Source organism: Mirounga angustirostris, unplaced genomic scaffold (genome assembly GCF_029215605.1).
Source record: "Mirounga angustirostris isolate CCGP_5_RB_7025 unplaced genomic scaffold, mMirAng1.0.hap1 SCAF_16, whole genome shotgun sequence".
In the NCBI taxonomy this organism is placed as follows: Eukaryota; Metazoa; Chordata; class Mammalia; order Carnivora; family Phocidae; genus Mirounga; species Mirounga angustirostris.
Window position 1 is genome coordinate 27,091,993 of NW_026991724.1, and position 25,909 is coordinate 27,117,901.

At 56.0% G+C, this 25,909-nt stretch overlaps 2 protein-coding genes across 20 annotated transcripts in view; both read right to left on the reverse strand.

The window, feature by feature from the left end:
* CPNE2 (copine 2) overlaps nucleotides 1-12,901 on the reverse strand; it is a 49,066-nt gene extending 36,165 nt beyond the window's left edge. For 2 of the 5 annotated variants that reach the window (XM_045891073.3, XM_064580674.1), the window contains exon 1: nucleotides 12,672-12,900. The gene's annotated coding sequence lies outside the window, so the exon portion shown is untranslated. Of the gene's footprint in view, nucleotides 1-12,671 lie in introns of all 5 variants that reach the window. The other 3 variants (XM_064580676.1, XM_045891071.3, XM_064580675.1) reach the window with 2 other exon arrangements.
* Nucleotides 12,902-20,253: 7,352 nt separating this feature from the next.
* The window catches only part of NLRC5 (NLR family CARD domain containing 5), an 89,591-nt gene continuing 83,935 nt past the window's right edge, over nucleotides 20,254-25,909 (reverse strand). For 12 of the 15 annotated variants that reach the window (XR_010408053.1, XM_064580661.1, XM_064580668.1 and 9 more), the window contains 7 exons: nucleotides 25,823-25,900; nucleotides 25,495-25,578; nucleotides 25,338-25,409; nucleotides 24,968-25,051; nucleotides 22,784-22,867; nucleotides 22,438-22,521; nucleotides 20,254-21,622 (listed from right to left, as the gene is read on the reverse strand). Coding sequence is in view for 12 of the 15 variants with exons in the window: in XM_064580661.1 (XP_064436731.1) it covers nucleotides 21,484-21,622; nucleotides 22,438-22,521; nucleotides 22,784-22,867; nucleotides 24,968-25,051; nucleotides 25,338-25,409; nucleotides 25,495-25,578; nucleotides 25,823-25,900 (625 nt within the window). In the remaining 3 variants the exon portion in view is untranslated. Of the gene's footprint in view, nucleotides 21,623-22,437; nucleotides 22,522-22,783; nucleotides 22,868-24,967; nucleotides 25,052-25,337; nucleotides 25,410-25,494; nucleotides 25,579-25,822; nucleotides 25,901-25,909 lie in introns of those variants that run through there. The other 3 variants (XR_010408054.1, XR_010408052.1, XM_064580664.1) reach the window with 2 other exon arrangements.

Below are 25,909 nucleotides of genomic sequence, written 5' to 3' on the forward strand. Positions count from 1 at the left end.
GGGGCGGGGGGGGGGATAGGGATGTCCAAAAGGGACACCTAGCCATGTGGCTGAGGGATCGCCTGTTTATGCTCACAACCACCCGAAGTGGGGTGGCCCCCAACAGTGACCCCCATTTTACAGATGAGGAAACAGGTCCAGAGAGTACAAGTCACCTGCCCAAGGTCTCAGGGCCAGGAAGCCACAGAGGCAGCGTATGAGCCGGGTCTCCAGGCCCCCCAGGCCCATCTGCGGCCTTCTGGCCAGGGCTGGGGCACTGCTGAGGACGGTGAGGAACTAGGGACGAAGGGGAGTCAGCGTGGCCAAAGGGAACCCCATTTCCTCGGGAGTCTCACTGTTCCCATCTCTGGGGTCATCCCTGATGGGTTGGGTTCCATCCAGGCTACCCGCCTCCTCTCCACCTGACGGGCCCCCTTCATGACACGCCAGATGCCACACCGTTCCCCCTGCTGCCAAGTCAGAGGCATCTGCTTTCACCCCGAGGGGTGTCAGGGACTTCCCTGTGCATGCACAGTGTATGGTCACATACACACACGTGTATGCGTGCTCCAGATGACCAGCGGCAAAGGCACGCCCGCATATGAACACCTAGGGCGGCTTCTCCCCTGCCCCCCGCCCCCCACGTCCAAGCCACAGCCATGGCTCTGCTGTCCTCCCACCCCACACTGGCTCGGGCCTGGCTGAGGGCATGGCAGGAAGGGCCAGGTCCCAGGGGAGGGTCAGGCCGGGCCAAGCTCCTTGGAACCCGCGGCAACTCCACCTGCTTAGCCGGCAGGCCCCCGCTAGAGTGAGCAAGAGGTGGGCAGGGGAGGGCACTTCTCCCCCAGCTCGGGGCGGGCAGGTTCCCCATCCCCAACTCACCCTCTGGCAGGAAGCTTCTGGATCCCCGAAATGGGGAGCACATGATGTCCGGAGCTGGGGCAGGCAGGGGTCAGAGTGGGCCCCTCTGTGCCAGCCCGGCAGCGGGCAGGCGGGCCGGACCCTGAGGCCTGACGCAACGGAAAAAGAAATCACAGCTTATGCCGGGCCGGGCCCCCTCCCCTCCTACTCCAGCAGGAGGGCAGGCGGACAAGGTGTCATTAAGGGAGGGTTGGGCCTGCCATGCGCATCTGGGCCAAACGGAAACCTCCTTAATGCAGCACCCACCCCACAGGTAATTTGAGGTTATGGGCAGCAGAGGGGGCATGGGGAGCCAGGGCCTGCTCGCAGATGGTCCTGACTCTTGGCCCAGGTGGGCACAGGTCTGCTAGGGTGACCAGATCCTCAGGGAAGGAGCTGGAAGGGGGAGATACAAAACTAGTAGTCTCTCGTACAGATGAGGCAAAGAGAGGGCAGGGCTTGGGAATTCCCATTCATTCCTTCCACAAACACTCCCAAGTGCCCTGCAATGAAGAGCAATGACCAAGACACAGAGGCTTCAGCCCCCCACAGGGTCCACTGGCCCTCGCTCCTAATGCATCTTGCCCTTCAGGCGGACAGGACAGGATCTGGAGACTCGGGTGCTGAACCACAGGTGTAGAGGGAGGGAGAGAACCCACCGTGCAGGCTCTTTAATCTCAGAGAAATGACAACCACCTCTTCCTGACACACATCACCAAGATCACAAAGCCGTTACTCAAACCCTGGACCCTCATGATTGCTCTAAGAGACCAGCAGGGGAGGGTTTCACATCCACCTTCACAAGGGTGGAAACTGAGGCCCCAGAAGGGGCAGTGGTTTCTCTAAAACAGGGAAGGATGATGCTGAGGCCAAAGGCCTGGTTGCTTAACTCCATCCTTCCGCCCACGATTAGCCCCAGTGGCTCAGGACCCAGGAGCTGGGCTGTGCACTCCACTCACTACGGGGAGGAGATGCCGAGGCCTGGAGGGCTCCCAACTCAGAGATGGGCAGTGGCAGGGAGGCACCAAGAAAGGCAGGCACAGGGAGATGGGCAGTGGGGCGGGGGAGGCAGACGGCTGAGCTGGAGAGTGGGGGAGCCAGCTGGGGAAAAGAGGGGCTGGAAGGTGAAGGGCGGGGCTGAGGTGCCCAGGGAGGCAGCAAGTCCCTACTCCGGAGAGTCTCAGCTGCTGGAGAGTATGGGGCAAGTGTAACAACGTGACAGCCTATCAGGACTTCTGGTGGAGGTCAGCAATGTGCCCCTTGAAAAAGCGTGTTTAACTTGATATTTAGAAGATGCAAAAAAGGAATGCCGTTTTCAGTGCCCACTATGGAAAATAACACCCCACAAAGTCTGGTCGGTGGCAGTAACAAGGACGGGGGCTCAGTCCTCTGATCGGTGCCGGCGACAGTGAAGACCACGGGCTCTGGACTCAGAACGCCCGACTTTGAACCCCCAGTTCTGCTATTTACCCGCTGTGCGTCTTTGGGCGAGTTACTTAATCTCTCTGGTCTCAGTTTCCCCCCTCTACAAAACGATGACAGTGAGAGAGCTCTCACAGGGTACGGTGAGGATTAAGCGAAGGAAAGCACTTGGAATGACAGCTTGTAGCTGGTGTTTTTATCAGCAATTCTTGATGGCTGGGGGCAGGCGGAGCCGATCGAAATCTTGGGAGATGCGTGAAGTGTACGGATTACAAAAGGGGGCCGACAGTTGAAACTGGTTGAGAAATATGGCTCTAGGCTCCCCTTTTCAACCGGAAGACACGGTGCTGGGATGCCAGTGACAGGCAAGGTGGTGGCTGGGGGGCCAGGGAGGGGCTAACGGATTCAGGCCCCACCAGGTGCATGCCTCAGGGCCTTTGGGTCCTCACCCATGCGGAGGATCCCGCTCCATGGGGTCTCGTCACTGACAGCAGAGACTCCAGCGGTGGTGGCCCCAGGCTCTCGCAGCTCCACATGTGTTTCCCAGGTGGGCCACCTCACCATCTCCCGGGAGCTTGTCAGGAATGCAGCATCCTGGGCCCCACCAGACCTGCTCAGTCAGAACCCCCAGAGTGGCACTTAGCAACCTGTGTTTTAACAAACCCTCCTGGTGATTCTGCGGTGGGCTAACGTGTACTCAAGGGCCAGTGGGGTGGCTAAGTGGGGCATCGTGCTAAAATGCAGATTCTGATTCAGCAGGTCTGGGGAGGGACTTCAATGTCTGCATTTCTAATCAGCCCCCAGGATGCTGAGGCTGCCCATGTGGGACCACGCTTTGAGCTCTGAGCTCCTAGATCCAAGGTTGCAATACGGCCACCTCATGGCTGGCCACGTCCCAGGGAGGGCTCTGGGTTAGCCCGCGCTTGGTGTGATTAGGCAGATGTCATATTTGGTCCTTGTACCAGGACCGTTCCCGGCCAGGTCTCTGCAGATCTCTGAGTTTGCGATGTCCCGTCTAGAGGGTGACACTGTTGGCCAGAGCCCTCGGAGAACCAGATACCTGGTCCCCACCGGCCCTGATGGGTACACCGGCGGAACTTCTGGGGTCGGATTGTGTCTTGACTGTGTCCAGATCTAAGCCACCTCCTTCGCCCCATTTCCTAGACAAGATGATCCAGGAAGACAAATGGCAACTGTATGAGGCTTCCCCAGAGAAAACAGAACCAATAGGATAGCTATATAGAGAGAAAGAGGTTTCTTTTAAAGAATTGGCTCATGCAGTTGTGGGGGCTGACAAATTCTAAATCTGTAAGACAAGACGGAAAGCTGGAAATTCAGGTCAGAGGTGACATGGCAGTCTGAAGTCCAAAATCCACAGGGCAGGCCAGGCAGGCGGGAAACTGGGCAAGATTTCTATGTTGCAGTATATATATATATTTTTTTAAATAAAGTCTACCCCCGACGTGGGACTCGAACTCACGACCCAAGATCAAGAGTCGCATGCTCTACCAACAGAGACAGCTGCCACGTGGGTGCCCCTCTATGTTGTAGTCTTGGGGCGGAATTCCTTCTTCTTGGAGAAAGTCTTTGCTTTCCTAAAAGGCCTTCAATTGATCAGTTGAGGCCCACCCACATCATGGAAGGTAATCTGCTTTAATAAAAGTCTAGTGCTTTAGGGCGCCTGGGTGCCTCAGTTGGTTAAGCGACTGCCTTCGGCTCAGGTCATAATCCTGGAGTCACAGGATCGAGTCCCGCATCGGGCTCCCTGCTCAGCAGGGAGTCCGCTTCTCCCTCTGGCCCTCCCCCTCTCATGCTCTCTCTCTCTCTCTCATTCTCGCTCTCAAATAAATAAATAAAATCTTTAAAAAAAAAAAAAAAGAATGGATCGGCCTGGGGAGCCTGGGTGGCTCAGTCGTTAAGCGTCTGCCTTCGGCTCGGGTCATGATCCCGGGGGGTCCTGGGATCGAGCCCCGCATCGGGCTCCCTGCTCGGCAGGGAGTCTGCTTCTCCCTCTGACCCTCCCCCCTCTCATGCTCTCTCTATCTCAGTCTCTCTCTCAAATAAATAAATAAAATCTTTAAAAAAAAAAAGGCAAAACCCTATTTAAAAAAAAAAAAGTCTACTGCTTTAAATGTTAATCACATCTAAAAAAATACCTACACAGCGACATCAGATTGGTGTCACCATAGCCTCGCCACAGTGACACATAAAATTAACCATCACTAAAAACTTCAGCTCCTAGGAGACCCGCACGGGACAGCAAAACAGGGTGCTGAGGCTGGAGTTCTGGGCCAGCCCTTCCTAAATGTGGAAGCTAGGTGGGCCTACTCCTCTCGGCTGGAAGGGAAAAGAGGAGGCAAGTGTGGTTTTCCTGATGGAGAAATAGTAATAAACTGAGAGTAATAATAACGCTTGCCCCAGGCCCTGTGCTGAGTACATTATGGACTTTAACTTCTACAGCTCCACAACATCCTTGAGCGAGGTGTTAGCACCACTCCCATTCGCCAGATGAGCAAACTGACGCTTGGAAGGTTTTGCATTCCAGAGCCTCTGCTAAGATGACTCCGGATAAGTCCTTTCGTCCTTCTGGATCTTAGTTTTTCTTAGCCATCGACTAGAAAGTACAAAAGGCCTGACACGCTGTAGGTGCTGGCTCAAGATGGGAAAAACTTCCCCGTGGCTCCAGGCTGTCCTCAGGACAACACCCAAGCTCCCTGACAGAGCCCTCACACTTCTGGCTCCAGCTACGAGCTGCCTGCGACGCGGAGTTCCAGCCCCACGTCTGCGTGCCTCTGTCATTTTGCATATGCTGTTCCATCTGCCTGGAGTGCCCTTCCCCCTCGTTCCCTGCGCTCTTTCATTCTTCATACTCAGCTCGGCAAAACCAAATGCCATCGACACCACGGTGTCCCCCTCACCCCCCTCCGCCACCCCCAGGCCGACAATACCAAGAGGGTGACAAGGGTGCGGAGCACCTGGAAATCTCATGCTGCCACTTTGGAAGAACGTTTAGCAGGTCTACAGAAGCTAAACAGATGCATCCCCTGTGATGCCCCAGCAATGCCTGGCAGAAACATCGTGCACATATATTCACCAAAGGCCCCCCGCTATGACTCTTGTGGCAACACTATTTCTAGAAGCCCCAAACTGGATATGCCCCGAACGCCCACCATCAGGAGGAAGGCCAAAGAAACGGGAACGCCCACACCGTGGATTATACCGTGGGTCTCCTGGACGTGCCGAGCACACAGAGCCAGACATAAAGGAGCACACGGTTTTGTCCGATTTCCTTTATAGGGCGTGAAACAGGCAAAACAGGTCTATGCTGCTGGGAGTCAGAAGAGTGGTGGGACGGGCGGGGGGAGGGGTGCTTGTGACCGGGAGGGGGCACTGGCGTGGGGGACTCTGGAGATGGTCGTGTTTCCGTTCCTGGGTCCCAGGCGCCGCTGCTGGATGCTTTGGTTTGTGGACTGTCCCTGAGTCATACCGTGGGACGTCTGCTCCATTTGGGGACATTTTATACTTCAATGAAATGTCGTAAAACCAAAAACTCAGGGATTCCTCTACAAAGCCCCCCTCCTGAGCCCCTGGTCCTTGGTGGGAGGCACTGATATTGTCACCGTACTGTGACCACTGGCTTAGGAAATGTCACCATCCTTTGCTGAAAGTGAGGAAAGGGGAAGGGGACAAGACGGAAAGCTGGAAATTCAGGTCAGAGGTGACATGGCAGTCTGAAGTCCAAAATCCACAGGGCAGGCCAGGCAGGCGGGAAACTGGGCAAGATTTCTATGTTGCAGTATATATATATATATTTTTAAATAAAGTCTACCCCCGACGTGGGACTCGAACTCACGACCCAAGATCAAGAGTCGCATGCTCTACCAACAGAGACAGCTGCCACGTGGGTGCCCCTCTATGTTGTAGTCTTGGGGCGGAATTCCTTCTTCTTGGAGAAAGTCTTTGCTTTCCTAAAAGGCCTTCAATTGATCGGTTGAGGCCCACCCACATCATGGAAGGTAATCTGCTTTAATAAAAGTCTAGTGCTTTAGGGCGCCTGGGTGCCTCAGTTGGTTCTCAGAACACCGGGGTTGGCAAATTCTGGGATCTCAGAATCATCATCTGTGTCGGAATCTCCCAGCTGAAAGGCTTTAGAGCGTGTCCGGTCTCACCTTCCAGGCACACCCCAACCCCAGCCACAGCCCCGGTTCTCCAGGGATGGGGGTCCAGCCCCGAGCTGCTCACACCCCTGGGCCCTCCCTGCAAGCCCGGGGCTGCATCAGCTCCCGCCAGGTGGCACGCAGCCCCCAGAGAGTGGGGCCGGGCTCTCGCCAAGGTGGGGGGGGTGGCATCTCGACACCAATCACTTCTCTACCTTGGCTAAGGCACCGCACTCCCGACAGGCAGCCAGGCCATTATGGGTATAAATATAGCCGCAGACAGCACAGCGAGGGAGCTGCAGCAGGGGTCTGACACCCCCCGAGGCCCCCAGCTTCCACCAGACCACACCCAGAGGGAGGCTGGTCTCTGCAGCCGCCGCCCCCCCCCCCCCCCGCCCGCCACCACCAATCACCAAGCTCTGGCCCCTGGGGAAGGGGGCCTCCCCGCTTCAGCTCAACCCTGGTCCAAAGGCCTTGGCCCGTGTCTCCCCAGCATCACCAGGCTGCCAGGTGGCCCCCATCCTCCCCACCCACCCCTCTGGGAGTCCAGGCGCCGGGTTAAGTCCTGCTTCTGACACCTCCTCCTTCCTAGGCCTCAGCTCCTTGGTCTGCAGAGGGGAGCAGGGGACCGCCTGCCCTGTCGCCTCCCAGGAAGCGCGACAGGGGACGGGTGTGGATGTACTCCGGGATGCAGAAAGTACTTCAGGGACCTTGGGAGTGGGCCTGGCCCAGCTCGGAGGCTGGACCAAGGTAATAATGGAGGAGGGAGGGCATGGTGATGGTGGCCACCAGCCAGAGTCATTCCAACCTGGCTTCATTCGAAGGGTGCGGCCTCAGGCACAGGAGCAGCCCTGGGCCCTTCTTCCCTGTGGTGCCCATGCTTCCCCGGGGACTACCATGGGGAGACTAGAGACGGGCTCCCCAAAATGTGTGAACTCTTGCAAGTTCCTTGCCCGCTCTGTGCCTCAGTGTCCCTGCCTGTGAAGGGCTTGGGCTCCTTCCAGCCTTGAGGAGTCTACACATACCCCTCAGTCTTCCCTGGGCTGCTCTGGGCCTCAGCCCCAAGCTCCCGCCCAGAATCTCTGGACTGACGGACCCTGAAAGTCACCTGGGCTCAGCCAGTACCGAGTCCCCTCCTGGGTTCCTGTGTGGGTGGCTAGGCTCCGCTGCTCACAGCCCTCTGCACGTGGGGCTCTCCCCACTCTTTGCTGACGGCTTCCTTCTGTTCTGTAGTTTTCATGCTGCCCGGCCCACACCCTACCACGCTGAAGGGCCACCCTCAGCTTGACAGCGGGGACGGGCCTCTCTGAGCCAGAGAGCAGGTGCTATATCAGGCCCACGCCTCCTCAGCGAGTCCTTCCGGTCAAGGACATCACCATCTGCTCTTGGGCTCTGGGTCCCAGCTCCCGGAAGTCCCCCCTGAGGAGAAGGAGAAAGTAGCGCGGGCTGAGCGTGCCTGGTCCTGTCCTGAGGCTGACAGCATTCCACTGAGGCCTCCCCGCACTCCCAGGACAGATGCCCTCTTACTAGCACCCCATTTTACAGATCGGAGAACTGAGGCACAGAGAGGTTACGTAAACGGCCTACTAGAGGTTGAATTATGTTCCTCTAAAAGCTAAGTTGAAATCCTAACCCCCCAGTACCTCAGAATGTGATCTTTTCTGGAAAGACAGTGGCTACAGATGTAATTAGCTAAGATGAGGTCAGACGAGAGTAGGAGGGGCTCTTAATCCAATATGACTGGTGTCCTCATGAGGTGCCGAGGGAAGGAGACAGAAAGTGGAGGGAGTGATGTGGCCACAGCCCCCAGGAGCTGGAAGAGGCAAGGAAGCACCCTCCCCTACAGCCTTTATTTTTTTTAAAGATTTTATTTGTTTATTTGACAGAGAGAGACACAGCGAGAGAGGGAACACAAGCAGGGGGAGTGGGAGAGGGAGAAGCAGGCTTCCCGCTGAGCAGGGAGCCCGATGCGGGGCTCGATCCCAGGACCCTGGGATGATGACCTGAGCCGAAGGCAGATGCTTAACAGACTAAGCCACCCAGGCGCCCCTCCCCTAGAGCCTTTAGAGGAGCAAGGCCCTGCCAACACCTTGAATTTGGACTTCTGGCCTCCAAAACAGAATATATTTCTGTTGTTGTGAGACGCCCAGTTTTGGGTTCTGTGTTACTGCATCCCTAGAAGACTAACACACTACCCAAGGTCATCTGGCTAGTCCATGGCAAACCAGAGTGTGACACCAGGCAGCTGGGCTCCCTGCGTCCACGGTGCAAAGCACACCCCTCTCTGAGGGGCCACAGGGGTGATTTGGAGAGATGGCTGCGGGCCCCAAAGGAGGGAGGGTCAGATGGTGTCATCTGCTGGGAGCTGAGCACGCTCTCTCCTGCATCATGAGGAGGGGACAGCCAGGTTACAGCGGGCAAGGGAGACGCCCCCAGCAAGATACAAGGACCACCAAGGGAGAAAGAGGGCTCTTGGAATACACTAAGCACGTTCCTACCTCAGGGCCTTTGCGTGTGCTGTCTCCTCTGTCTGGGGCACACCTCCCTCTTTCATTCATTCAAAAATATCCACTGAGCACCTGCTGGGCACCAGGCACAGCTGGGATACAGCCATGAACCAGAGACCACTGCCATGGACTAGCATGCCCGCTCGAATGTCACGGCCTCCTCCTCGAGACGCCTCCCACAGCGGCCCCCCACCCTCACCCCCCTCACTTCATCTTCCTTTATTCTCTTTGAGGCATTTTCCGCTATCTGAAGTCCTCCTGCCTCCTTGCCATTTGCGGTCCCCTCTCTGTACCCCCATTCCACTCTGAGCTCCATGGCGGTGTCCTTAGCTTCAGCACCGTCCCTGGCCCAGAAGGGCTGCTCAATAAACCTTTGCTGAGTGACAACCAGGTGGCTGCACAATGGACGGAAGGTGGGGCCCAAAGCCACGGTGGAAGAAGAATCACGGCCCTCTCTGGTTTACAAGCCCTTTCAAAGCTGCCTGAAGAACCCCATGAAGAAAGCAGTGGGGAGAGCTCCTGGTAAGGAGCCCCATTCCTAGACAAAGAAACTGAGGTCAGAGGGGTTAAGAGCCGTGGCCCAGGTCACGCGGGGAGTGGGTGGCCCTCCCCAGCGCACCTCAGTCCCCTGGGGAGGCAGCGCACGGCATCAGCAGTCACCTCCGCCTCCTCCAGCCCCCAGTCATTCGGTACCAGGCAAATCCCACCCTCTCCAGACGCAATGCAGGCGGCCCCAGCCATTCATCTTCTATTTACCAGGCACCTCTCTAAGCGCAGGGAAAGGGCCCTGAACAAGATGGGCACCGTCCTGGCCCGTCCATGGGGCTGCCCCTCTTTGGGAAGAGGGGCAGATAATAAGCTGATACACAAATGAATAAATTAGGTGAGCGAGAAGGTGGCTAACGCCCTGAGAAAAATTAAGCAAGGTGATATCCAGTGAGTGAGAAATTAGCAGCTAATTAGCCTCATCTCAGACCCTGGAGGAAGAAGGTGAGGACAGAGCTAGTGGAGAAACTCTCCAGGACACCGAACAGCACCGAAAAGCACAGTCCACTTGACCCCACCACGGGAGCAGGGGCCGAGTGGCTCAACGAGAGGAGAGGGCACTGGGCTGAGAACGAGGAGGCGCCTCAGACCTCCACCCAGTTCTTAGGCAGTACAGGACCTCAGGAAGCCGTGACTCCCCTTAGGACCCCATAGTCTCCCTCTGGACAGTGGGTGTGGGACATGACCATCCTCTTCTCCAGCTGCTGCCTGCCAAGATCCTAGGGTGACCCAGCCTCCTGGCTCCCAAGGAGCCCATCCTGTGTCCTGCAGGGGGGCTGGGCAGGACAGGAGGGGATCCTGCCCCCTTTCTGAGGCCAATTCTCCAAAGGAGAGGGGGCTGGATTCCTGAAATGATTGCCCCTGATCCAGCAGCCCCTGTAAGTGTTGGGGGTTGCGGGGGGAGAAAGAGGGGGGAGTTCCATCGGGCAGCTGGGACCCTGGCCCTAGGCTGAGGGCTTCTCAGTAGGGGACCTTGCCTGGGGACAATGCTCCCTGCTCTGACAGGAGTGAAGGAATTCTTAGAGAATGTTCTTCTGTTTTCTGTCACTCCTTAGAGCCCTGTGAGGCCAGCCCAAGGTGCAGGGAATGGGAACACAATCGGATCTATCATCCCTCATGGTGTCCTCCTCACTGGGGTAGAACCTTCCCACTCAGGACACTGCACTTTGAACAGTCCAGAAGGCCTCTGAGGCTCTTCTGTCCAAGGAGGATGCAGGAGAGGGAGGAGCAGGCTGGCCTGAGAAAATGCCAGAAGGAATCCTAAATGCCCTCCTCGGGCTTATGCGGATTCCCAGGAACAACGATACTGACAGTTAACAGTGACCCAGTGCTTGTCACCAGACCAGTCCCAATACTGGCACGTGAGCCCTTTGTCACCTAATGTAATCCTCACAACTCCCTTTAAATAAATACACAATTACCCTAAAAGATTACAAAGGTATACAGAGTATTGTTCTTACTACTTTACAGGTATAGAAACTGAGGCTCTATCCCTGGCCCTCTTTTGTCCCTGAGTTTTAAAATTTTCACCGCCCCTGGGAGGGGGGTACCTTGAAACACCACACAGGCCATTCATGAAGCGCGCCCCACTTTGCAGAACCCCTGTGCCCGGCTGCAGCCTCCCAGCAGCCCTATAAACTGGAATGTGTCATAGTTTGCTTCATTTTACAGATGGAAAAACCCCTGAGCCCAGTGAGTGAGAAGGCACACAGACAGGAAGTAGCAGAGGGCAAGGAGAATCCAAGTGTCAACATTCTCAGTCCCTGGTTCTTTGCATGGCCAGACCTGCCTGGGGCGGGGGAGGGGGGCGGGGGGGGGGGCGGGGGGGATTGACCCCTCCCACCGCGGCCAGCGAGGCTGCCTGCCTGGAGCAATACCAGAGCACACTGGGCCCTCCACCAGAGGGATTGCAATAAAACCAACCACTCCTTTATGTTTGCACCCAGCTTCCAGGCGCACAGGTCCTTGACCATCAGCCCATTTTACAGATAAGCACGGGGAGGCTCCGGCGGTGGGGTGGGTAGTGGCCCCGCAGCTCACCGCTGGGTGAACGCTCAGACCTAGGTCTCCCAAAGGGGCTCAGCAAGACTGGCCACAGACAGGCTGCAGCTGCTGAAGGTTACAAAGGGGTTCCTCTCCCCAGTTACTGAAGCTATGGGTACCCCAAGGAACAGGAAAAGCACTCCACCCATGGGTGAGAGCCCACACCCCTAAGGCAAGCAAAAACTAAGGGCAGACAAAACAAAGGGCGCTCATAATTCTCCCAGATCCCTCGCCGGTGTCACTCTCCCCAAATACAGAACAGGGCTGGGAGAATCACAGGCAGCAGGATGAGCCCTCAACTGGCTACCAGAGCCCTGGGGTCCAGTTCCCACTGGTGATCTTGGGCAAATCACAGCCCCCTTCCAAGGAGCCCCTTTCCAAGGCGCTTGTCCAAGAAGGGGGGGGGGGCGGAGGGCGGGGCTGAGGGATGGGATGGGATGGGAAGAGGGGAGTAAGACACCTCTAGTCTCAGAAAAGCAGGGCTGCAGGGAAACGGAAAGGAATCAGGAGCTTCGCCCTTCCTCTCTCCCCATGTCCCCCCACCCCACCCCCTTAACCACAAAGGTGCCAGACAGCTTTTCGAAAAAACTAGTTTGCAAACACACTTCGACTTCTGGGAAGCTGCCCAGCTCCACTCCCTCCCTTCCCTCTTCCTGGGCTGGGAGCTGGCTCTCCGGCAGGGCGCTGGGGCGGGAGGACTGGGGGTTGACAGCAGGGTGCGGGGGTGCCAGGGGCCATCCCGACCCCAAGTCTTCGGCAGCTGCGACGGTGTCGAGGACTCTACCTTCCGGACGCCCCCAGGCTCCCGGGGAAGGCAGGAGAGTCCCTAAACAGCTGGGCTCGAACCCCGAGTGGCGCCGCCCTCCTCCCGCACCCTCCCCACGTTGCCCCGGGACGCAGCCGGAGCGCCCCCGCGTGGCCGGGTCGCAGCTGAGTCACCCAAGCGCCCGAGCGTGGGTGCGCGCGGGTGGCGGGGGCTCGGGGCGCCACGGCCCGCGAGGCGGAACCCAGCTTCCTTCCAGCCCGCCACCGGCGCCAGAAGCCGAGCCCCAAGGCCGAACTTAGCGCTCGCGCCAGGGCGCCCCGCCCGCCCCCGGCCCGCCCGGGCCCCACTCACCGCGGGTCCCGCGGGCGCCGCCGCCCTCACGGCGCGGCCGCCGCTGCCGCTGCCCGCGCTCCGGGCCGCCGGGGCATCCCGGGGCGCTCCCCTGCTCGGCGGGGCCCGCAGGCGCGGGGCGGGCTCAGGGCGCTGTCCGCGCGGCCCTCGCCAGCTCGCGTGCGCTCGCAGCCGCTCGGGGTCCGGCGCTCCTCCGGGCCGGGCGGGCGGTGGCGGTGGCGGCGGCGGCGGCGGCGGCGGCGGCGGCTCGGGCTCCTCCCTCCGGCCGAGAGGGGGCGGGGTGGGGAGGGAGGTGGGGAGGCGAGGCGGGCGCTTCCTGGAGGGGCGAGCGCTCCCCACGGGCGGAGCGGGGGCGCTGTCCCGCTCGCCGCCCGCAGCCCGCCGCCCGCCGCTCCGAGTCTGTGGCCGGCGCGCCCTAGCGCTCGGGGCTCTCGGCGCCGCGGGGGCCGAACGCCCGGGGTCGGAACCCGAGGGTCCGAACGCTCGAGGCCGGAATCCGAGGGTCCGAACGCTCGAGGCTGGGACTCCGCGGATCGGAGCGCCGCTGGTGCGCACCCTCCCTGGCCGGCCTCGCCGGAGCCGCGGGCACCTCCGAGTTCCGAGCACCGTGCGCTCAGGGCCGCGGATGCGGGAACCGAGGGGTGGGCTCAGCCCGGGGCCTGCGGGGACCCCAGCGCGCCGCCTGCGGCCTCGACCCCCAGGGCTGCGCTCTGCGCCCTCGGGGGGCACACCGCAGGGCTAGGTTCTGGGCCGCATTGAGCAGCACTAGGACCGCAGTGTCTCTCTCCTCCCCCCCCCCCGCCCCTTCCGTAGTAAAAGAGCTCGGCATTTTCTTGTCGCCAGACACTGGGAAGATGACACATATTTCTCTGGCAGAGACGATAAGATAAAGACCGTTTCAACAGTGCCTGGGGCTAATTAGCGGGAGCATAATTAAGGGGGTCTTGAGGCCCTGGCACCGAGCCCCACCCCCCTTTCTGAGAAGGCCTTCTTTTACCCTAGAAGAAGCACCAATCCTTAAGAAATGCATCTGTCGCCGGGCGCTCCTGCTGCAGACCACTCATTGGTATTTATGTGCACCCCCCACCCCCAATTCATGGCCTCGGACGGCTGAGCCTCATTTAACCAGATTGTGGGAGATCTCGCGGCCACGTCCAAAGCCCTTGGCCCTGCGGCTCAAGGACCGGGCGCTTGGGTTGTGGGTTTTCCATTCCAGGTAGGAGAGGGTTAACTAGGAGACTCACTCGGCAGCCTGTGAACCTCCCTCCAGTCTGAGTCACAAGCACTTTGCAGCCTTAGAGGGGCGGCCACTAAGAAACCCCAGGGCTCTGAGCTTTGTTCTTTGCCTGCCTGTCCCCCATCCATCCTTCCTTTCTCCAAGCTCTCCTCACCTTTCCTCCACCGAAGTCTTCAAAGCCCTCAGCCCAGCTGTGGTGCAAATCAATCTATAGGCATACTTAGACCCAGCTCCAACCCCACCTCCTCCAGGAAGCTTTCCTGATTGATCTGGCCCCCAGCATCCCTTTCCTCTCCTTGCTTCAGAACCACAGGAGGGGCAGGTCCTGGGATGAACAATGGTGAACCCAAGCACAGTCCCTCCCCTCAAGTTCGCACCTCTCTGGAGCAAGCCCATGTCCCAGGTAATTGTATTATTTTGTGAAAAGTGAAAAAGTTGGAGGTGGGGTGGCACAGAAGACCCAACTCAGCCATGGAAGTCAGACTTCCTCTAGGAGCCCTGAAGGATGAGGTAGTTGGGCCTGCCCAGGGTGAAGAAGATCCTGGATCCCTGGCCAAAGGGACAGAATATAATAAAGGTCAGGGAGCAGAGCAATTCCACTCCTAAGTAGCTGCCCAAGGGAAATGAAAGCCTATGTCCAAACGAAAACTCCTACACAAATGTTTGTTCACTGTAGCATGGTTCAGAATTGCCAAAAACTGGGGACAACTCAAATGCCCATTAAGCAATGAATGGATAAACAAAATGTGGTCTATCCATACCATGGAATATTATTCAGTCATGGAAAGGTGTGGCGTGCCTAGGATCTGGACAAATTTTGGAACCATGATGCTAAGTGAAAGGAGCCAGTCACAAAAGACCACATATTGTGTGATTCCATTTCTATGAAATGTCCACAGTAGACAAGTCCACAGACACAGAAGGCAGCTTAGTGGCTCTCTTGGCCTGGGAGGAGAGATTGGGGAGTGATTGCTATTAATGTGGGGTTTTGAGCGCCTGGGGGGCTCAGTCAGTTAAGCGTCTGCCTTCGGCTCAGGTCATGATCCCAGGGTCCCCGGATGGAGCCCTGCAGTCGGGCTCCCTGCTCAGTGGGAAGTCTGCTTCTCCCTCTGCCCTCCCCGCTGCTCATGTTCTCTTTCTCACAAAAATAAATAAAATCTTTAAAAAAAAATAAGGGGTTTCTTGGGAGATGATTAAAAATGTCCTGAAAGTAGATGATAGCAGTGTTTGCAGACTCTAGGTACACTCAGCCCATTGACTTGTATACTTTAAAGGGGTGAACATTCTATCTCAAGAAAGCTGTCTAAAACAAAGTCAGGGATCAGGAGAGGCCAGAGGTCAATTGATGAAGGCCAAGTGTCCACCGTGTGTTGATTCTACACTCTGTCCTTGATCCACACACAATGCAAGGCTGTTATAGCAAAATGTTGAAGGGAGTCTTTCCTCGCCCTGGTAGAGATCTCTCTGCAAAACCAGAAGGCCTCGATTTCCTGAAATAGGTCTATATTGTGTGTGTGTGTGTGTGTGTGTGTGTATAAAGCACCTGCCGTCTGGGTGTTTGTGTCCACAGTTCAGGCTGTCTGGACAGACAGATGAGAATAACCAGGGTCGCCTATATACTTCAGCGTGCTTGTGAATTAAAGACACTCCAAAAGAGCGTGGTGTACCAAGCCCTGGCTGGCCTCAGGCATGCATGAGGGGGTTGAGGATGGAGAGGGTCCTGGTTATTGATGCCACATCCCACAAATCACCCCAAATCTTATTATCTATCTCTCAAGGCTCTGGGGGCGGGTCACCTGAGCTCAGCTGGGATGGTTCCTGTTTAGGATTTCTCAAACAGTTGCAGTCAGACCCTAACAGAGGCTGGAGTTCTCTAGAAGGCCTACGTCTGGCCGTTGAAGCGGACTGTCAGCTGGGACCTCAGCTGGAGTTGTCCACTGGAACACCTATCCATGACCATTCAGGTGGCCTGGGCTTCCTCAGAATATGGCAGCTGGTTTCCAAGAGTGAGCAGCATCCCAAGAGAACCACGTGGAAGCCTTGTTATCTTTTATAGAACCTTAGCCTTGGAAGTCATAAGCTGTCACTTCTGTAGTTACCAGCTCACTCCATGGGCCCGCCCCTCAGTGAGAGGACTGTCACTGTCATGGGAGATATGGTGGTGGCCATCTTCGGAGAATACCGTCTGCCTCAGGGAGTTGATATGGAGATGTACCCATGATGGAGACATCCCCTCAAGAATCTCCAGATTTCAGGCATGGAGTCGTGGCTCTGGGTTTGAATCCCAGTCGCTCTAGTTACTGCCTGGGTGAGATCACTCAATCCTCTGGGCCTCAGTCTCCTCCTCAGTAAAATGGAAGGATAGATTTAGTATCTGCTTCTTGGGATGCTTGTGGGAATTCAGCGAGACGCTTATGTGGTTGGAATAGTACCAAGCACACCTAGACACTAGGACTATCTTTAAATTCCAGAGTTGTGGTCGCTGTGATGCAGGGATGCCCCCTTCTAGGGTCAGGATGCCCAGGCACCCCCTGCCCTTCCAGTCAGCCCCAGACACCTCCATCGGCCCCAACCTTGTGCTGAAATATTCGTGGGGCGGTGGGGACCGCAGTTGCAGCCCAGGAAACTGGATGCTTCTGTCCTAGGCACTCAACCTGGGGACCCCAGTTGGCCTTTGTTCTCTAGTGAAAGTGCCTTTTCTGTCGCCTCTTCCTCAGGGCAAGGGTCACTTTCTGGGCAGCCAGGGCAGGGCTGGAATTTGTGCGGGATGAGCAACAAGGTACAGTTTCCCAGGGCCAGGGCCAGGGCCAGGGCCAGGGAGGACTCCAGTTCTAGAGGCTGGGAGACACTCGGGCTGGGGGCAGGGTGCTTCACTGGCTGCGGAGGCTGCCCGCCCGGGCCGGGAGGCAGACCAGTTGTCCCCAGAACTTCCTGAGACCAGCCCTGGGAGGATCTTTACCAAGGCAGCCGTGCAAGGTCTTTTCCTGCAAGTTCGGGGATGTGTCCAGAGGGTGTGTCCAGCTCTGGCTGGGGTGGGGCCACCGCCCTCTGGTCTGGCCTTGGCCTTTGCAGGGGGGTTTGGGGCAGGAGCAGTGCTAGGTAGAACGCACAGCCCTCCAGACTTGGTGCGGGGGACTCTCTGAAGAATGCACAGACCTGCAGACCAGTTAAATCCCCAGCCAGGACCACCTCAACTTCCTTCCTGTTCCATGATTGGAATTGAAGCTCCACGGAATACTGGCTGTGTGACCTTAGCAAGTCTTGTTCCTCTCTGGGCCTCTGTTTTCTCCTTTGTAAAAACAGGAGTAGATTCTTGCCCCGATGATGGCTATGGGTCTAGAGGAGGTCACGGATGGTGGAAGCCCTACAGAACAATCACTAGGCAAGGCAGGTGACAGAGGATTCAAAACCCTCCCCGAGGGAGAATTAACCAGAAGGTCACCTTTGCAGCGCTGATAAAAATGGGTCCTTGTGCCTTGTTTCAGTTTGCTCATCCCCTCACTGTACAGATGAGAAAACTGGGTCTTCCCCTGTGGGACTGAGTCGCAAAATTTGAAAGTGGTTACGAGAGTAGATCCTAAGAGCTTTCATCTCAAGGAAAAAAACATTTTTTTCTTTCTCGCTTTTTTTTTTTTGGTAACTCTAGGAGATCCTGGATGTTAATTAACTTATTGTGGCCATCATTTCACGATATATGCGAGTCAAGTCCTTACTCTGTACACTTGAACGCCTACAGTGCAGGATGTCAGGTAAATCTCACTGAAACTGGAGAGAAAAATGAGTGAAAATAAAAAGTCACGAAACACAGGCTTGCTTCCTGGTGCGACCCCTTACTAGCTAGCTATGTGCCTTTGGACAAGTTGGGAAAAATCTCTGGGTCTCAGTGTCCTCCTCTGGAAAGAGAGGGTCACCAGGATCCTGGGGACAAAAGGGGGACAGGGGTAGAGATTTGCCGAGCTTTCTCAAGAGGCCTCATACTCCACACCTGGGAGTCTCCACCTAAGGCTGCTCATCCGCTTTGCCTGCAGGTGGTGGTGGTGGGGGGGGGGTCAAAATACTCTGCTTTTTAAAAAGGCATTTAAAAAAGCTCCCCAGGTGATTCTAACCTGCAGGCAGGGGTGAGCCCCACTCCCTGGTCAACAGCCTTGTGAAGCTAAGTGTGGCCCAGCAGGATAGATATCACTTGGGTGGGGTGGCGCTTCTTAGAAATGCAGAATCCTAGGCCCTGCCCGACACCTGCTGAACCTGCATCCGCATGTTAACAAGATGCCCGGATGATGCCCGGATGATTCCATGCATGTGACAGTTTCCGTAACTGTGATTTTATAGTTCAAGAAGGATCGGCCTGGGCAGTGGATTTCAGATGGGTGTGTTTGGGGACAAGATGGAAGGGGCAATCTGGGAGGATTTGAGGCCTGTGGCGACAAGAAGGGAGACTGTGACTCCCATCATAAAGGACAGAGGCTAAGTGACAAAGTAGCAAAATGAGCTTCTCCCAGCCTTGCAGACAGACACGGGCACTTACTAGCCCAATCACATTCCCGGGGAGAAGACTTGTCCAGAACCTGGGAGGGCCATTTTCATTACACTGCTCACTTGGCCACAGCCTTACTTTCTTTAAATTGCGTTTGTTTCACGTAGATATTTAAACAGCTTACTGTTCAGAGGAAGGGGGCGGGGACACTGGACCTCATCCGTGTTGGAGAGAAACAGTCTAGGCCTCCCAGCAAGCAGGTGGCCGAAGAGGAAGATGAATAAAATGAGCAGGGTGACTGAGCCCAGCCAACTCTGCAGTGCTGAAAAAACCGTTCATCTCAAGGCAGCTGCTGAAAGTTTTTTGGGCTTTAGAACCTGGGCAGAGCAGAAGGGGAAAGAAAGGGGAACAAGTGAACGAATAAACAGCAAATGGAGAGTGTTCCTGAGCTTGAGGCTCTCCCCGTGTGCATTTCACCTGGCCTAGAGCTTCTGCTTGGTGCTCTGTTCCTTCCTCAGCCATGACTTCCTTGGGCAAGTCATCTTCGGGCTTGGAGGAACTCATACTCCAGTGCTGGATAAAGAGAGAAGACAGCACAGGGCCCCCTGGGTAGGAAGGTGCACCCCGAGGGCCCATGGTCACCTCAGCATCATTTCCTGGGCAGGCGAGACAGAATCTGGAGCTCGAGTTTTCCAGGAACACTTGTTAGAACCCCTGCCTGCCTCTCCCCTCCCCCACAACCAGGCGGATGACACCATTCGGTGCCAGGTGTGCCCTGACCTGGGCCCGATAAGAGTGTCCTCCCGCGGGGCGTGGGTGCTTGGCACTTGGCCTGAGGACTTTCTCCTTATGCTTGCCAGGGGACCGGCGACGATGTGGAGGGTGGCAAAGGTCAGGGCTGAGCCATCCAGGTAAGCCACCAGCAGGCAGGACATCCCAGGCTCCTGGGCCAGGTGGGAACAGCTCCTAGCATCACCTCTTAACCTCATTCTGGGCTCAATGGCCAAGGAAGCCATCTCAGGAATCACCAGTGGGGCAACCTGCCCTCTAGTGGTGGTAGGCCAGAACTGCACCCCGCCTGCCTGCTTTTCACAATGGGGTGTGGCTCTGGAAGAAAGCTTCTCCAGGGATCTACTTGTTCAGCCCACAGGCGGGTGACAGGCAGTGGGTGCTGTTCTCCCGTCATTTCAAGCATCTCTTCACCTCATATGATACTCATCCCTGAAAGGGGAAGGGAGCTAGCATGGAACCGGTACCTGCTGCCTACTAGGGACTTTGTATACTGTGCTTCCTGGACGCCTCCGAAGGTCTTGGGGGCCAAGGGATATTACTAACCCATGTCCAGAAATAGTTTCTGTCTTCGAAGACAGGCAGCAAGGAGTCAAGTCACAGTCCACTCCATGCCCATCTGACTTCCCAAGCCATGTTTTTTTACGTACCACCCACCAGTGGCCCCCTCCAGGTCAGGAGATTTCCAGGCCTTCACAAGGACCAGGCAAGCAGCAAAAGGGAGGGGAGCACGTTGGGGAGTGGTGGGGACTGGGGCAAACAGAGGCGTGTGCTACATCTAAGGGGCCCAGTCAAACCACTCCACAGATTCCCTGATTCCCTAACACCTAACGAAAGCTGAAAATCTGGATTTTCATGTAAAAGCTCTCACTTTTAAACATTGACGATTGGGCGCCTGGGTGGCTCAGTTGGTTAAGCGACTGCCTTCGGCTCAGGTCATGATCCTGGAGTCCCGGGATCGAGTCCCGCATCGGGCTCCCTGCTCGGCAAGGAGTCTGCTTCTCCCTCTGCCCTTCCCCCCTCTCATGCTCTCTCAAATAAATAAATAAATAAATCTTAAACATTGACGATTGATTCAGAAAAGAGTTTAAATATCATGCAAGTCAAACAAAGAATGTTTCTAACACTTTGAGCTTCTATAATACCCTCATGGTGCTGCTGACTCCGGAGCGGGGAGGCAACTTGCCCACGAGCCCGTGACCATGCAGAGACAGGGTCTGGACTTGACCCCGTGTCTCCTGACTCTGAGGCCAGTGTTCCTCTCAGGTCATCTCTCTGTGGTCTGTCCTGCTCTCCAGGCCCTGGGGCAGGGGGTGAAACACTCCTGACGTTGGTGAGTTAGCAGGACATGTCAGACTCAGGGTAGAGGCTGGGACACCATCCACATTTATTGGTCAAATTTTGCTTCAAGTGTGGCAGGGCCATCCTCGGGCCCTTTTGGAAAGAACAAGAACATCAGGTAGCACATGCAGCCCCTGCTGGGAGCTCACCCAGATCCTGCTGAGGTAGTATCTAGACCCAGTGGCCTTCCCTGATTATCTTGGTAGTGCCTACCTCCACACCCTTAGACCTGGCTTTTTCTGTGACGTAGGTCAGACTGGGCCCGTCCTTTCCCGAAGACCATACCTAGATCTGGGCCCAAAGTCTTTGGAAGCTAGGGTTCAAGAGGAGGGAGCCATCCCATTTACAAATGGGAAAACTGAGGCTTGAGGCAAGACAGGACTCATCCAAAAGCCTCGTGGCTGAGTCCTGGCTTGGCCCTCAGGCCTCTGGGCTAGTCAGTGCTTGGACACTCTCCCCATCCCATTTCTGGATGGAGAACACTCCCTGGCCATGCTGCTCTGAAAATGCAATGTATAAATACATCCTTGGCTTTAAAAAGTAATAAATTAGATTTTATACCAGCCTGAGGGGATCTGGCCAGCCACATGTTGTATGATAGGAGCATCTGTCACATGTCCTGTGCGAACCACAGATCATGTGGCCTGCCACGGTGTGGTGCCAGGACCCATGCCACTGACCCCGAGGCCACGCTGCAAGTTCCACGGAACGTCGCATAGAATTCTGCCGTGTGTGACCCGTGTCACATATCACATCATGACACTTTCATTGTGTGACATGTCCCCAACTGGTCACGCCTGTCCCATGCAATACAGGGTAGTCTTTTGGCCATGTAAGGTTCCTGGTCACTTCCTGAAGACCGTGGCAAGACAAATATGCCCCTCCTTCTTGGGGCAGCATGCAGGGGCACCCAGCTGAGGCTCTTTTCCTGAGCCCTCTGTCCTGGTGAGTGGAAGTTGGCTTCACTTGGCTCAATTCGAAGGATCTCGAGGGGGGCCATCAACTACCCCGAGGGGCTGGGGCTGCTTGTCGAAGAAAGCGAAGTCCAGCCTGGGCTCCTGGCTCTGCAGACACTGGGCCATGTCGGGGGAGATGGGGTTGTTCCAGAGGCTGCAGGGCACAGAGACAGGCACTCAGCTCTAGGAGCGGCTTGCTCATCCTCTTGTCTCCATCCCCTGTCCCATCTACAGATGCGGACACCCAGGCCCAAGAGGGGAAGAACCAAGCGTGCCCAGAGCTACGTGGCAGAGGAAGCTTAGACCAGCATGGCTCCCCTCGGGGGATGGTGTCCTCCACACCCAGCTCCTGACTTCTCCCACTCAGTCTTCATCCCTAGGAGCTTGTGATCGCAGCCAGGACCATGCTCGTATGATATATTTGTGCAAATAAGGAAAACGCTCCCCTTCTTCACGACACTTTACTTCCATCATTTGAAATTGTCATGAAATATTGGTTTCTATTAAACAAGCCACTTCACTACATTTATTAGAAATCCAACATATCTACTATGTGAATGATGGCCCGTAGAGGCAATGACCTTGTGCAGTGCACAACCTATACGGCTGTATGTGGTGGCTCTGATTATACCATTTTTAAGTGCTTACTATGTGCTAGGTATTGGGCTCAGTGCTTTATATAATCGTTTAGTCCTCACAGCAACTTTCTGAGGTAGATACTATCGTTGAGCCCACTTTACAGATGAGGAAATTGAGGTCAAGAGAGATTGAGTTACTGACATAAACTGGCAAATGGCAGAGCTGGGATTTGATCCAGGTCCGTGTGCTGCCAAATTCTTGGTGGAGAAATTCAAGTCTCCTCTGATAATCCCCAAGCCAGGTCTTGCCCCTCCTACAGGGAGTCCCCTTCCATTGTAGAGGTCGGTGTGGCCTCCCACCATCATCCCCGCCCCTGTGAGCCCCTTTTACCGAATGACTTGGATGCCAGACCCTTGTGCCAGCCCTTCAACCAGGAGCCAGGCTCCACAAGCTGTGATCTGGTTCTTCTCCAGGCTTCTCAACAGATAGCAGAGAAAGGGGAAAGAGAAACTGGCGTGAGTGTGGGGGATGGGCTCCCCTATATGCCCCGCCCCCAGGCCAAGATGCTTACAGAACCCAATAGACAACAGTGCAGCAGGAAGGCTGAAGGCTGGGACCCAGGGAGAGCTAAGGTTGGCAGGGGCCTGACCCAGTGGCCTCTTGGCTTTCCCCAAGGATGCAGGTCCCCCTTCATGTCCTCCCCCAGTTCTGGTTTCCCAGGATGTGCCCCTCATACTCCATTCTCTTCAGCCGGCTCATCTGCGGCAGGACCTGGGCCAGCTCCGCAGCCGCCTCATCCCCGAGCAGATTCCAGGACAGCCTGCAGGGGAGGGGTCCTGAGGTCAGTGGCGGCAGAACAGTGAGGTCGAGGGGCAGAGACAAGGTGGCAGGTGGGGAGGGCTGGGGGCCAATGGCGGAGGCTGCCATGCAGGTGCAAGAAAGGCCACTTGATTGGGAGCTTGTGCGCCCTCCCTGAAGACTTTTCAGGACGGAGGTGTTCCCTTCCTCCCCCCAACTGCATTTTTGAGCTGGTCATCTCTCAAGAACCCAGACAGCTTGAGAGCTGGCTGTCCAGAGAATTCAGAGCACATGGTCTGCAGCTACAATGTCCTGATCCAAACTTCTACCTTGCATGTGCCTCCATCATAATGTTTGCCCTATCCATGCACCCCATTTTTCTTTATTTATTATTATTATTTTTTTTATTTATTTGAGACAGAGAGAATGAGAGAGACAGAGAGCACATGAGAGGGGGGAGGGTCAGAGGGAGAAGCAGGCTCCCCGCCGAGCAGGGAGCCCGATGCGGGACTCGATCCCGGGACTCCAGGATCATGACCTGAGCCGAAGGCAGTCGCCTAACCAACTGAGCCACCCAGGCGCCCCCTGATTGGTACATTTTTTTTTTTTAAGATTTTATTTATTTGAGAGAGAGAGTGAGAGAGAGCATGAGAGGGAGGAGGATCAGAGGGAGGAGGGTCAGAGGGAGAAGCAGACTCCCCGCCGAGCAGGGAGCCCGATGCGGGACTCGATCCCGGGACTCCAGGATCATGACCTGAGCCGAAGGCAGTCGCCTAACCAACTGAGCCACCCAGGCGCCCCCCATTTTTCTTTAAAGCAGTCCTCCCCCCTGCTTTTTTTTTTACTTTAAGAAATTAATCTTAGGAAACACTTATCACTACCAGCAGTGGGAAACCTGTGTTGACAACCCTAAATAGAAGGTAGTTACAAGGATAAACACAGCACAGACAACAGTATTAACTTCTAGTTGGAACCTATGTCCTTCCAAAGGTGCTGAGCCTGTGGCCTGCCCCCTGCTGGTTAAAAAGGGAGACTCGCAAAGAAAAATTGAAGCGGAAAAAATTCAAGCCCTCTCTGGCGCGGGAATATTTCAAGACCATGACAATTAGGTTGCACTGGCTAATCTCTAATTTATCTTTGATATGAAATAATTATCTGCTCCATGGTCATATACAATATTTCTTGGCTTTTCAAGTAAAAAATAAATAAATAAGGAGAATCACCAGTGTTAGGTGTTAAAGATGCCTTAGCATGGATCTGAGACTTTCTCTTCGGTGTCATGTAATGAGAAAGATTAAAACCTTTAAGATGGACAAACCATAAGAGACTCTTAATCATAGGAAACAAACTGAGGTTGCTGGAGAGGAAGGGGCATGGAGGGAGGGGGTAACTGGGTGACGGACATTAAGGAGGGCATGTGATGTAACGAGCACTGGGTGTTATATAAACCTGATGAATCACAAGCCTGTACCTCCGAAACCAATAATACATTTTATGTTATTTGAATTTAAATAAAAATGTTTTTAAAAAGCCCTTTAAGATGCAAACCTAATATCCTCTTAGAAACCCCTGCATCCTGTACCCTAGGAAACAGTATTTTCTTCCATCGCGTGGTCAGGGTCACTGGCTAGTCCTGGCAGTGTGGTTCGCCCCTGTGGCTGCCCAAGGTCAGAGCGCCTCTGATTGCCAAGAGGGAGGTGGGTATGGCCAGCAGGCAGGTGGGGGGCATGCTGGTTTCAGCCATGTTTACTACGATCAGGTGGTTTATAAATTGAGGCTCCATAAACCAGGTGAGGTGATCTATCCAGCCACCTCCCAAAGGGAAGGTCAGGGGCAAAGAGCTTTTAGAGACCGGCTAGTCTACCTCCCCGCCTCCCCTCTGCCACTCCACAGGTGGGGAAACAGGCAGGAGGGGCTGAATGGATTTGCCCAACATCGCTCAATGGCCAAAAGGTTCAAACTTCCTCGAAAGGAGGTTTAAGTAAGAATGACCTTCCCCATTTACAGATGGGGGGCCGGTTGGAGAGGAAGGTGACCAGTTTTAGGCTGGACAGTGGTGGGCAGCCAGGCCAGGCCCCCAGACACCTGCTTTTCCCAGCTCAGGCTTCGTCCAAGCACTCACAGGATTTCCTCCAGGGCTGGGCAGAGAGCCAGGCTGGCGGCAAGGGGCTTGGCAGCGTGGTTGTCAATCTCACACGAAACCAGGCTGGGGACAAACAAGAGGATGGGATGAAAGGGTATCTGAGTCAGGGGCATCTCCAGCCAGCCGGCTTGCTTCTGCCCCACCGTGCAGTCAGAGTAGGAGGGAGAGGAGTGGCCGGGGGGGGGGGGGTGGTGGTGGAAGGGGGGGGAGACTTAGGAAGGTGCCCCTTTTTGCCCCAGGCTCCCTTATACCTGAGGCCTCTGTCACTTCAAAGGTCTTCCCAGGTGTCAGAGAAGGGCTGCCCCCCTCCCCAGCCCAGCTCCCCAGGTAGTCAGCAGAGGTTACTTACTCTATCTGCCTGAGCAGGGGGAGCCCCTGATGGAAATGTGGGACCTCTCTGGCCAGACTGTTCTCTGCCAAGCTGTAGGGCAGGAAGAGACTTGTGAGAGGAGCCCCCAGACCCTCCCTGGCTGCTCCTCTGCCCGGGCTCCATGGCCCTCACTCACTTGATCTCCTCCACATATGGGCATCCATCCAGGGCCTGGCTCAGGAAATGCGCCCCCTCTTGACTCAGACCACTAGATGGCAGGCTGGGGAAAGGGGAGTGGGTGGGTGAGGGGAGTGGGGGGGGGGACCGGGTGTGGGGATTGGGAGCCTTCCAGACTCCAGAATCAAGGGAGTGGGCAGGGTGCAGGCAGGCAGCCCTAGGACGACGTACCACGGTTTGACCTAAGGCCGGGCAGCTCAGTCAGTGGGGGCCTTGATAACCCAGCGCTCCCAGGGAACCCCACCCAGCCAGCCCAGCAGAAGCCCCCCCAGCGGAGGGACACTCACTGCAGGACTCTCAGGTGCTGGGGCAGTCTCTGGGCCAGCTCCAGGGCTGTGATATTCCCCAGGACATTGTAGCCAAGCCTGGAAGAC